Genomic DNA, 12,500 nt, shown 5'->3' with positions numbered 1-12,500 from the left:
TTTGAGTAACTGCATGTGACTTCTTGTGTCAGCACCCTCTTTAGCTTCATTCCATACTGCCTGGTTATACAGCTGAACTAAGTGTTGTGGGTTGCTGTAGACATTGGCTTAGACTCCTGCAGGTGAAGGAAAGCTGCTCTCTCCAGGAGGGTGCCTTGGGCTGTGAATGAAGGAGGAGCTGAGAACAAGCAGCCCTGAGGCTAGCCAGCACCTGTCAGTTGAGGCTGTTGTGTGGTGCTGCTAATGAATCCAGATTTTTGGGAAAAAAAAAAAAACCACAAAAAACCAAACCCCAGTGCTGAGCATCAGTGCACTTTTGTCCCCAGTGCCTTCACCCTTTCCTCTGGAAGCAGTGTGTGCTGCCCTGCTGTGTCTGCCTCCTCTGCAGCTTTGCAAGCAAAGCCCAGGAGCAGCACCTAATGCAGAGCTGCTCAAAATGAACATCCCTGCTTGGCCATATCTGAACTTTCCAAAGGCTCTCCTTGCCCTCTGGTTCTTTGAGAACAGCACCAGCCTCAAAAGAAAAAACTTGCTGCTTTGCCAGAGCTAAAGAAGTTCTTTAAAAGTTTGGAGGTAACAATTCCTTTCTTGACCACCTATGCTCACTTGAAACCTTAAATGCGTGGTAGTTGCTATACTACAACCTGGGTATTCATTAAGAAAATATCTGAAAACAATTATCATAGTGATGTTTTTTATTAAACTTATTATGCTTGTATTACAATGCATCCTGGAGTGGAGAACTATACAGTATGTTACACATCATAAATATATTTATTTCTGAAAATACATGAATATATTTCATATAATGTTGTAATAAAAAAAGAGTGCTAGTTCATTTTAGTTAAACAAAAAATGAACAAACCTATAATGTGAATGGAGGGGGGAAATACCAATTCACGATGCTATGTCTTAAAACACTTTTAAGTTCAGTTTGCACCGATTCACATTTCTTACAGTTTCTGTAAAGCTGGAGGGATAATGGAGGGTGTAAGTTAATGCAGGATTTCAGCCCCCTGTATTTATGGAGATATACAGACTATTCACAGAATAATCTAGTTATAAATCTTTCTAGCTTTGGATGAAGCTAGTAAGATATACAGTGAATAATTAAGTCCCACAGCAGCTGCAACTGAAACATTAAACACAGCACCTACTTTAGGGTGCTGACTTTGACTTTGAGTCAGCACAGACTTTTTTTTTTTGATTTGGGTGTGTGGGTTTTTTGGAGATGCTAAGTAACAATAGCAACAACCCTTCTGAGTACTTGGAGAACCAGGCCTGGGCTGCTGCCTTCACTCACCCCTGCAAACTACATCTGCCCTGGGAGAGCATGGCTGGGGAGCTTTGACCCTCAGAAGAGACCCTGCTCTGGTTTTGAGGACTCCAAAGGCTTCAGCTGAGCAAGGTGGAAGCATCTGTTACTGAAAGGCTAAGCCTGCTGAAGTTGATCTACTCCTGCAAGCTTCTCAAATCTTGGTTCCCAGGTGAGTTTGGGTTGGGCATTTTTAAACAGCAATTGCTTGACTTGCAATTATATTGTAAGTTAGGGGGTAGGATAATCTTTTAACAAGAGGCAAAGTTGGTTTATTTAAATCTTTGCTCATGTATATTAATTATTGTGCTAGTACCAATAAGAGCTGCAGAGACTACTGCAACCATGGGACCTTCAGAAGCATAAGCTGCCTCTCTCTTGAGTCTGGAATTGGTGGACATGTGACAATAAGGCAGCCACCAAACATGGACATAGTGTTACACAGTTGTTAATGTGGCCCAAAAGAGCAGCAGCTTATAAAGGATGTATGTATTTCAATAACTCTTCCTTGCGGCTCTGCTCTCTCTCTGTCTTGCCCTTTCCCAGCAGAGAGCACAGGCTGAGCCATACAGCAGCATGAGTACCCCACCTACAGCCTCAGGCCACCACCTGCACAGCCAGAGGACTTAACTTGTATCTTAAGTAGGAATTCAAGCCTGGTTCCCCCCAAAAAGATGGGCAGCACAAGAGCTGGGCTGCCTGGTGAAGCTGAGGTGTTGCCTTGGATGTACTCTCCAGTCTCTCAAAAGGCTGATTCCAGCAGTGCCCCTCACTCTGGTCTCTGCAATGAGCCTGCATGATGCCAACTTCTGTGTAGGGTTAGCACCGGAGTCGAGGGGCCTCTGCAGAAGCAGCAGGCCCACAGGATTAAAGCTAGTGGTGGATTCAGGAATGGCATCATTGCAAGTCTTGGCATTACAGACTTTGCCATGTTACTGGAATCCAACAGGAAAACCACAGCTGGCCAGATACTGCTCTGCAGAGACTGCAACTCAACCCCTGCAGAGGGAGGAGGCTGTCCTTCCAACAGCCACTTCTGCACCAGGCAAGGAGTCCCTGGCACTTTTCTAGATGCTGCTGTGTCCCATAAAGCTTAAGTTTTTTCAGCTGGAGAAGGTCCCCAGAAACCAATGATAATTAAAACCTTCAATGTTTCAGGTAATTCTGTTCCTAACTCAGAGGAGGAAGAATTTCCAAATCTTACTTAAAAGTCTCTGGTTATGTTGCCAAGACACTAACAGCAATTTTCATCTGTGCCTTGACTTTTGTAAGTATACTTCAAATTCAGGAGCGAAGCTGTATGTAGCTGAGCATGCATCTGTCCACAGACCCTTCTCAACCTCCCCCGTCCCTCTTTCCTTTCCAACGCTTGAATTGGAGTTGCTCTGTTCACAACTGTAGGATGCAAGTTGCACAAAGTAATCCCGGGGTTCTTGGTTTTGTGTCCATTGGTGTTCCCCCTTTGCCTTTCTGAAACACAAACATGCAGTGAAGATGAAAGATTAGAAAGGGTTTCTCTGCGTTTAACCCATGGGTTACTTCCATGGGTTCCCAACTGAGCTGGGAAGGTGGGTGATGAGGTTGAGCCTGGTTCACTTTTAGTCTCGATTATGGGCAGGTTGTCTCTTTCCCAAAACATTGGGTCGGCTTATTTGGGAATCTTTTGACTGAATGCAGATAAATGAATTTGCTGTTGTACTTTTTGTAGAAAGGCTATATGATGTAGCCTATATGACTACAGATGTCTTTAAATCATGTTGTTTTGTTTTTTAAAAAAAAAAAGTGGGGTGCTATTACAACGAAGGTATATGGGCCAGTCCTCAGCTGGCATAAATTCATATAATTTGAACTTCAAAAGTCTGACCTGTTCCTGTCTTTGCATGTTGGAGCATGTCTGGATGAAGGAACAGGACTGTCTCATTTCTGTGCTGAGAAGAGGCAAAAAAAAAACCCCAACCCACAAAAAACACATGCTGCTTTACTTATTTTACCTTGTTCCATTTGACTTGGGTTATCAGAAAGGCCATATGTTTTCATTCTTTGTATTTTGCCCCAGAACGATCATGGAGTTCCTCTCAGTTTTCCTCAGCTCCGAAGACATAATATCTGGCCTTAACAAATGGAAAAATACAATTAAAGTTGACAGCAGTCAGAATGCATGGCTGTGTTTTTAGCATTAATATGCTGTGCATATGTACCCAACATCCAAGCTGGATCCAAAGCAGCTTTCCCCTCTCCAGTTTGAAATTCCAAAACACATGCTGTCTAAATACTTGTGGCAGCATCCGAGAAAAGACCTACAAAATGCCTTACTTGGCAGGGAGTCACAATGTAATGGATGGATACAAACATCATCATTTTTGTGGAGAGCAACCAGTATTTTCCACCTAGCTGGAAGCGAGGGGGAGAGACTAGTGGGTGAATGTCACAGGGAAGTTAAATTCTGGCCTGAAGTAGTGAGTAGGAAATGAGACTCTTTAAAGAACAACACTAAGCTAGCTGCTGTGGGCTGTCTCTAGCTTAATTTTTTTGTGCGTTATTTATTATATCCAGTTGAAATAAGTGTAATGCATCCTGTTTGGTCGTAACGGCTTAGTTAGCTCAGGCCTCCAGGGTTTATGAAAGACAAACCTTTTGGAATACTTCTTAAAAATAGCTGCTCTTTAAGACAGAAAAGCTGTGTGTTTTGGTTTTTGGGGGTTTTGTTAATGCACTATTTCAAAGCTATTTACAGAAAACGAATAGCTAATACTATCTTAGATTTGAAAAAAATTTAACTCAAAGCCCTGACTGATGTGGTGCAGACTTTTTTTTTTTGCCAGCTACTACTTTATTTTCTTTTTAATCTAATGTTGTATTATTTTTGTTTTGTTGACCTCTTAAGTCTTTTATAATGGGATGGTCAAACCTCTGCCTTGATGTTAGTCTTTAATTCTTTGGCTGCTACTCAAGCCTGAGTGCAGAGATCTTCCTTGGTAGTAATTTCCCATGTAAAAAAGCAGCATTCACGCCTGGGTCTGAGGCTCTAGGGCCCTTTTCAGCCTTTGCTATACAATACTGAAGATGGGTTTTTGTAATATTGGAACTGCACTCTCCTTCCTAACTTACTTCACACTAATCACAAAGTAATCATCATACAGCAGCAAGCTTTTGGTGGCTGTCAAACTGAAACTAGCATCCTTACCATGAAAGATACCGTAATTTTGAGGTTAGCTCATTCCCACGCAGCTGCATTAAAGCTGCAGCTCCCATAGATACCCAGGTGGGTGTGTCTGCACAGGGAATGCCAGGCTGGGATTGCCCAAAGCTTCCCAAACTAGATCCTGCTCTAGAAAGGGGTTGGGGGATAGCATCAGAAAAGCTCCTGAGCACAATTGCTTTCATTGAGATGGCTGTCTCTGTATCTCTGCCAGGGCTGGACCAACTGCTGGGTCAGTCTGCTTCCTGGCAGCAGTAGTAGCAAGTAGTGGGAGACTGTACATTTTGTCTGTTTGTCCTCAAAGGGAGCTAGGGACAGTAAGGAAAAACGATATGAAGGTGCTAATGCACTCCTCCTTGACCCTGTATTTTTGGGCATCATTTGTAACACCATTCTGGCCAGAGACAACTTAACACGTTTTATAATGTCAGATAGAGTGGCAAAGTATAGGCAGTAAATTGATCAAGGTAGGCTCCTGCAGAATTTACAGGCCAGGCTTACTGTTCAAAGCAGTATCAGAGTGTAATTGTTTAACAAGGGCAAGTATTTGACTGTATGATGCCCCACTGTCATTTGAGAACAGTTTTCTGTCACTAAAACCAGTCACAGTGGAAAGGCAAAACATTCTTGTCTTGGGGGTCGCTTATGCTGGAAGTAGGTTCCTTGCTCTTCTGTGGAGGGATCACTCTGCAATGATTTGGGGGAGAAATCTACTTTTCCTGCCATAGGTCAGATCCAGTTCCATGTGCTGCTTAAGTCTGTGACACCATGATCAAGTTATCAGCCTATTCTGGTCCTTTGCACAAAATAGATATTGCTTTGTGGGAGTAAATGTACTAGCAGAAAAAGAAAATGAAATGAAAACCTGAGCCTGTTTAGAATAACGTATGACAAACCCCAGAGTCTTGTGCCAGTATGTTTACCTTGGCAGGCCCCCCCCTCTCTCCTGTTGGAAGAACCAAGTTCTCTCTCTGCTATGAGAATTCTTTTGTGGATGTTAAAAAAAAAAAAAAAAAAGGCAGACAAGAAAAACAAAACAACTGCCCTGGAGGAGATCATTCATCATACACAGAGTGGGAGCATGAAAGGGGATTTGCTTTGACCTAGTTACAAAAACAAAGAGACTTTCTCTAATTGCCCAAATGACTCAAGTGGGACTGGGTGTCAAAAGCAACAAATCTCTGCTTCCTTCAGAGCTGCATGTTAATACAGGGCACCAGGTTCCAACCTGTTCCAGTTCAAGACCTTGTGAGATGTCTCTGAGCCCAGGGAAGCCCGGGTAAGCAAAAGCCAGCCAATTTCATATGCTTGCATGTACAAACAGGACAAGGAGCCAGGACAAATATGTTTCATAAATTGTAACAAAGACAGTGGCTTTAAATGCTGAGAGTATTAGGGCTTCAGCGTTTGCTCTGCCAAGAGTGGCAGACAAGCGAGACTTTCTTGCTTTACCGTTCTGGTACTGCTGTAGGAAGGGCCTGGCTTTGTGTCCAGCAGCATTTGCAGGGCTGTCCTGGATCCGCTAAGCCTAACTTTTTATTTCAAAGGAGCCTGAGGGCAACTATGTATCCCAAATGCTATAGGAGCAAGGTGCCCAGCTTTTCCAGGCACCAGTGAAAAGCCCAGTATCAGTGCACTGCTATTGCAGGGTGTGGGGTAAAAAGAGCAAAAGCAAGTACAGATAGGGCTGGGGAATAAGAGCTAGGAAGCAGGAGAAGAGGAAATGGAGGGAGATAAGGGGCATGAGTAGAGGCAAGGGTTTTATGTAGATATATGGCAGAAGAAAGTTAGTGAAAGAAAAGTCAGCATATAGATCTCTGGGGCTGCCCAGTTACAGCCAGGTAAAAAAATCATCCATTTGGCATCTCGTTGTACAGAGACACTTCCATGACAGTAGTAGTTGTCCAGTATATGTGTGAAAGTAGCAAAACCTGTTTCTGTTAGGAACTATTGGGCTGGCCCTTCATTGGAATTACATGGATTTAGCCAGCCGAGGACCTAGCCTGCAATTCTCACGCAGGGAGCACTGGCAGTGTCCTCAGGACCAAGCGGGAGATTACAGAGACAGGACTTTCCTGAAGCCCAAATAAAGTCCTGGTTCTATTCAGGTTTAGAGGGAAAGTTCACATGAGTTTGTATTTTTTCCCCAGCTGGTTCACCATCTATTTTAGATGGAACTGTTTGATCTCTTTCTGCTTTGTGTTTCTTTCAGTTTCCCAAACAATAGGAGGAAGCTCGCCTGTTACGTGTGCTTGGGCCCCAACCAAGTTTTTCCCAGCTGGAAAAATCACTCCATGAACTACAGAGGGTTTTTTTCCCAGCTGTAATTACAAGATTCCCAGTTCCCTTATGCATTTTGTAAGGTACATACAGGCTGTCTAAGGAGAACAATGGGACATTCCTGAGTGCTTAAACAACTGCTGTTTCCCCACCACCACCCCATCTAAAACCTGAGGAGGGCTTAAGCATATTTGAGCTGTTCTGCTTAAGGTTACTGAGACATCAGCTGAAAAAACACAGGAAGGTGCCCAGCTCCATGTAATACCCCTGCTTTGGTGAGTAACATACCCAGGCTCTTCCTGTTACCTGATTACACACACAAACACCCCAAATTCATCAGACCAGCTGGGAGGACTTGGCAAGCACACAGGGAATATCTGTGCAAGGGGTAGCTGGCAGCACTGTCATCACCTCAGACAGACATGCACCACACAGTATAGCTCAGAGGCCAGGCCATAACTAGCCTGGTAGACAAACTTGCCCAAGGGACCAGCACAGAGATCTCTTAATAGAAATGAGACCCCATGCTTGACCCAAATGTTCATCCATAGCAATAAGCAGGACCTACCCACGAGCACACACTCAGCAAATTGCATGTCCCCTTCCTCTGACAGGAAACCTTCCAGCTGATCCCGACTGTCCCACCCCATCACACATCAGATGTAATACAGGTTACCGTTCCACTGGATGAAAGATGTGAAGGTGGATGGAGGAGAGCATTAACTTTGACTGTAATGCTTAGGAGGGAGCAGAAACACAAATAATCAGGCTACAGAATGTCTCTGACTGATTGTGAACATCCCCTTACCCTCTTGGGGGTAAGCACCTTAGTGTTTCCATTGTTCTCACATAGGTAACATTATCCAGTTGGGATCTTGGAGCACCTGGGCACTAAGGAAGCAAATAGCTGTGCTGGCCAGGACCACCATATGCAATGGAGAGAAGGTAAGGAGGGGTCTTCTCTGGGCAGCAACAACCAGAGGTAACTCTCTCACCACCCCCCAACACTAAGTGAAAATCTCCCACATCTCTGTCTTACCTGTACAACTGTGGGCAAGACCTCTTCAGAGCACTGGAGGACAGCCCCAGCTTGTTCTGGTTTCTCAGCCGTGTCTTCCTCATCAGATCTCTCATTCTCCCCCAAGCATGGCTCTCACCCTAGGGAGCAAAAAAATAAGCCACAACTTGAAGGGCCAGAGGCTAGTTGCTGGCAGACCTCACCGGGCCAACATACAATACTTCGGGGTACTCCAGGGGAGTGGGAAGACAGGAGCTTCTTTATTTTGGACTGATAGGAGTCAGGTCCCACAAAAGAATTTTTAACACCCTGCAGTGATGACTAGTGGCCAGCCTGTATCTGTATAGAACACAATGAGACAGGATGGATCAACCATCCTTAATACCCTCCCTTTTGTATTTTGTTTGGTAACATTTCCGTGTCTAGGACCCTGCTGTTCTTTCTGACTTAAGGTTTCAGAGAGTGAGGGCGCTTTGCTGAGTAGCTGCCTAAAGGCATGTTTCACCTCACTGTTATACTGTACTAAAGGAAAAGAAAAGATCACAGTTAGCTTTCCTGCTTAGTCGCATGTAAGGGGGGGTGGGGAGGGCTTTACAACAAAAACAACCCAAAAAAGCAGCTTAACTCCCTTTTCCTTTCTATTAGGCCAGGTGCGTTGGTATCCACCCTTTTCAAGGTAGTGACTTTTGTGGACTATAAATTAGAAGAGATCAAGCCTTTGTTTCCCTGTCACGTCTACAAGACACAGCTATTGGGCACTTACATTTGAAATGCTAATAGAGATTATCAGGAGGTCAGGGAGTCTCATGAGGCGCCCCCCTAATGTTTGCTCTCTCAGGGCTGAGCTCATCTGAACTCATGAACTGAAAAGGAGTGATGTATAAAAAAATGCATGTTTTTTTGCTAAATTGTTTTACATTTCCTAAAGTAATGGGTGGAAAACCTTGGGAACAGAACAAGAAAAGATCATGCCCCAGGACTCGCGTAATGGGGAGAAACGATTCCCTTCCCGTTTCAGTAAAGTTCTCAAACCATTGTCACGTTCGGGGCATTGTTCTGCCCTGTCCCGAGGTGCCTTCCCACTGTGCCACCAGCAGAGCCATCACTCCATGAGTTGTGGCCACCTTGGGAGCACGACCTGGCAGCTGCCCAGCCGCACGCACCAGCCCAGGCAGAGCCTGTTGTGGTAATTCTTCCTGGGGCTCTGCTAAGTTTTCAGTTCAAAACTTCAGATGAGGTCATGGGCTCAGCTGAAAATGGCAACACTGGTTTCTGTGCTATTGAGTTAATTGCCCGTAAGTGAGACTGTTTACTCATGGAAATATCAAACCTTTGTGTTTACTACTGGGATTAATGTGTGCTGTGGAAGGGTTTTGGAAGCCTCAGCAGTTAGTTCCTCGTTGTGCTGGTGTTGTCCCGGAAAAGCAAGCACTGTTAGTAGTGCAGAAAGCCTGAGCAGTTGCCTGTTCCCGAAGGCTAGTTAGCCATTGTCTGCAGTGGGGGTGGGAGAGCAATGGACCAAATGCAGTAAGTCATAATACGTGCATGTCTGTTACTTTGATAGTAAACTTTGGCGGTCAGTGAACCTCTTTTGTTCATGTATAATGCTACGCACTACAGGGGCTTGGTCCATGACAACGGCAGGTACAAGTTAAATATATTCTGTAAAGCAGTACATACCGAGATGTTTTTGCTGACGTCCAGACCCTAAAAACAAAAGGCAAATAAACTGATAAATAATGAGACCATGGGATCATCCTACAGTGCTGGGAACAGACCGGGCTCTGTTCTCAGCTCTGCCCTGGAGTCCACCCATAGCCTTGGTCTAGTCCTTTATCTCTTTGAGACTCAGTCCCTCACGTGTGTGATAATCCCTTCTTTCCTCCTCCACCTCTCAACTCTCGTATTTAGACTGCTAGTTCATGTGTATAGCACCTAGTAGCCCGGGGACTGATGTGGCAGGATTCCCATACAGTACCTGCACTGTAAAAAGCAATGGGGCATTTCATGCTCAGGGTACAAAATGCAATATTAAGTGACAATACTAAGGTATGGTGTAACAAGAGAGCACTAGGATTCAGTTGAAAGAGTGTAGATCTTGATTCTGCAGTCCTGTGAAGTCATCAGAGCTTCCCATGTGCTTAAAATCCAGAACTTTGCTGAACACAAGCCAGAGCACAGAGCACTTTTCAGGATTGAGCCTTAATTGGGTTTCTGAAGTTCATTGAAATGTTTGCAAATAATTTGCAACTTTGGGGTGGAAATTTCATGAGAAGGTCTTTCCCGTGAGAGACCTACTCCTTCCTCTTTCCTGTCAGGCTGGGAATGCTCTGATTAGAGCCTCTGCCCTGGCATTTCAGCACTCCTGATCCCCACCGGAACCTCAAAGTGCTGAGGCAGCCACAAACAATGGGAAAGAAAGGCAGAGGAAAAGCATTCCGGCTCCCTTGGACTTCAGCAACACGGCTTCCCTGAAACACACTTTGGGGACTGGAGCTAATCAAACTGCTATGCTGCCAATCTGGTAATAAGTGTTGCCAGCTAAGGACTGACCCACTAAAATTTTTATATGTAGTAATGAGTGTGTGCTTGGTTTAATCTTGCTAGCAGCAGTAGTGAAGATACTTATGACAGAGTTCATGTGTCAAGTTATCTGGAGTTAGAGAGGGCTAAAGCCCATGCTGCTGTCTGCAGTGCTCTGTTTGTGCCTTTCTTGGCATATGGACATAGCCATTGTCTTCAAGACTGGAATCCGAGAGGTACGGAGCACCCTGGCCCTACTGCCCCAGCCCCATTCAGTAGCAGACAGGGTTGGCTTGTTCTCCCAGCACCCCACTCTGCTCTGCCTGAGCAGAACTTCTCCCTGCTTTTCCCACAGGTCCCACTTGGAGTCTGGCTCCAAACTTATCACTCACCTTTCTTACTGCAGCGTCCTTTGATGGAAAAGCCTGTCCCTCAGCCATACTACCAGCTTCTCTGAACTCATTCTCCTTGTTGTTCCTATTGTTTGACAACTTCCTGAGCCCCACCATTGGCTGGCTGTTTCCTGAATCTGTGTATCTCTCTCTTCCTGCAATGAAACACAAGGACTTGCTCACATTTCTTACCACTATCCTGCATGGACAGCCTCTGGGCAGTGCTGCCAGCAAGCTGCAACTTCAGATGGGATGAGACCCCTAAGGACTCAATGGTAGGATGAGACCCCATGTGTTTTCATGCCACACTTCAATGGAAAGAAGGTAAATGCTCCAATAAAGTGTCCGACCACAGCAGACTTTCTAACGCCTTCCTCATGGTCTTATTTTCCTTCCAGGTCTGCTCTGAAACTGCCAGGAAAGGGTATTTCTGAGCCACAGCACTAGAGATCCCAAAGGCCATTTACACTCTGACTCAGTCCTGCTAGGAGGTGTGTTGATGCTCTGCGTTTCACCAGGTATTGGAGGCAGGCTGAAGTCTGAGGTTTGAAATAAACTAATCAGCCTTGCTTAGTGGCCTGGTTCGCATCTAACATTGGATCCAGACTTTTCAGCTGGCTTTATCATCAGCAGGCTGAGCCCAGTCTTTCTCAGCCTTCTGGAAAAGTTGGTCTCTGGATCCAAGCTTTGCAGCTGGGGCTTATTTCCACTTGGTCTGTAGAAAAAGTCATCCTCTAGGAATGTGTTCTGTGCCTGCTTGAGAGGGTAGGAGACTAACAGGCATAAGGCTTTCCATCTTAGATCAAATCCTACCTTGGCTAGGGGGATTTTAAAGCCACATGGGGGGACTCCACTAATAGACCCATTCAGGCATGCTAAGTTTCTGAAAGAGACAGACATTTTATAATGCATTTGTCCTAATCTTTGTAGCCACAGCTGCAGAGCAGAAAGTCCTGCTTCACACATGTGAAGAAGCAAGTGTTAAAATCCTAGGTGTAGACAAAGCATTTTGAAACGCATCTCTTAGCTTTCCAGCTAAGGTGTAGTTCCACTAACACCTTGCTCTGTTCCCATCTGTCTTCCCTAGGGAAAAGGAAGTTGCTGGTCAGATTATTCCACCCAACTGGTGGCAAGCAGGCGGGCAGGTTAGAGGTACTTGAACTCACCATTGCAGTTGCTCAGCTTTTCAGTGTTCACTCCTATTTCTGGGATGATGGAAAGATCAGAAGGATTTCCAGTCTGAACCAAGAGGCTGTGAGGTCTGCTCCTCCCAGCAAAAAACGTCTTCACATCTTGGTACGAGTTGAGGAAGACACTGGCAGCTCCACAGGAGCAATGCTGCAGAAGGTACTCCTACAGCAGACAAGAAGAAAGTATGCAGACTCTCAGGCTGTATCGGCCCAAGGTAACCGGGTGGTGTGATGGTACAGACAAATTGCAATCATTCCAGCCCAGGGATGCCCAGCCTTGTCCTGAGACCCATCAGAACCCAGAGAAATTATTTAATTCTCTAAAAGGCTGAGGAGCCTGGAGTTGGTAATGTAGATTCTTTCAAGGGTTCATTGGTGTTTACCTTAAATTGCCTGATACTCAGCATCTTTTGGGTTTGTTTCCCAGAAGGAATTGAGTACAAGTTTCTAAACACAGAGCTGCTCAGCTAAGGCATTTGTGTAAATAAACAGATCCATTATAAGTGGCTCGCATTTTAAGATGTTGTTTGTTTTGGAAAGTGCACAGACAACAGTGTCTTGTATTTTTATTGAGGGGATGCCA

General features: G+C 45.0%; 1 protein-coding gene across 2 annotated transcripts in view; it reads right to left on the bottom strand.

The window, feature by feature from the left end:
- Positions 1–696: 696 nt before the first annotated feature.
- LOC104261795 (uncharacterized) overlaps positions 697–12,500 on the bottom strand; it is a 32,497-nt gene continuing 20,693 nt past the window's right edge. For both annotated transcript variants that reach the window (XM_059821178.1, XM_059821179.1), the window contains exons 4-9: positions 11,894–12,080; positions 10,728–10,882; positions 9,493–9,519; positions 7,834–7,952; positions 3,307–3,426; positions 697–2,785 (exon numbers count right to left, since the gene is read on the bottom strand). In XM_059821178.1, coding sequence (XP_059677161.1) covers positions 3,330–3,426; positions 7,834–7,952; positions 9,493–9,519; positions 10,728–10,882; positions 11,894–12,080 — 585 coding nt within the window. In that variant the 3' untranslated portion in view covers positions 697–2,785; positions 3,307–3,329. The remainder of the gene's footprint in view (positions 2,786–3,306; positions 3,427–7,833; positions 7,953–9,492; positions 9,520–10,727; positions 10,883–11,893; positions 12,081–12,500) is intronic.

Source organism: Gavia stellata, chromosome 9 (assembly GCF_030936135.1).
Source record: "Gavia stellata isolate bGavSte3 chromosome 9, bGavSte3.hap2, whole genome shotgun sequence".
Taxonomy (NCBI): Eukaryota; Metazoa; Chordata; class Aves; order Gaviiformes; family Gaviidae; genus Gavia; species Gavia stellata.
Note: the sequence above shows the minus strand (reverse complement) of the source record. Positions and strands in the feature narration are given on the sequence as shown.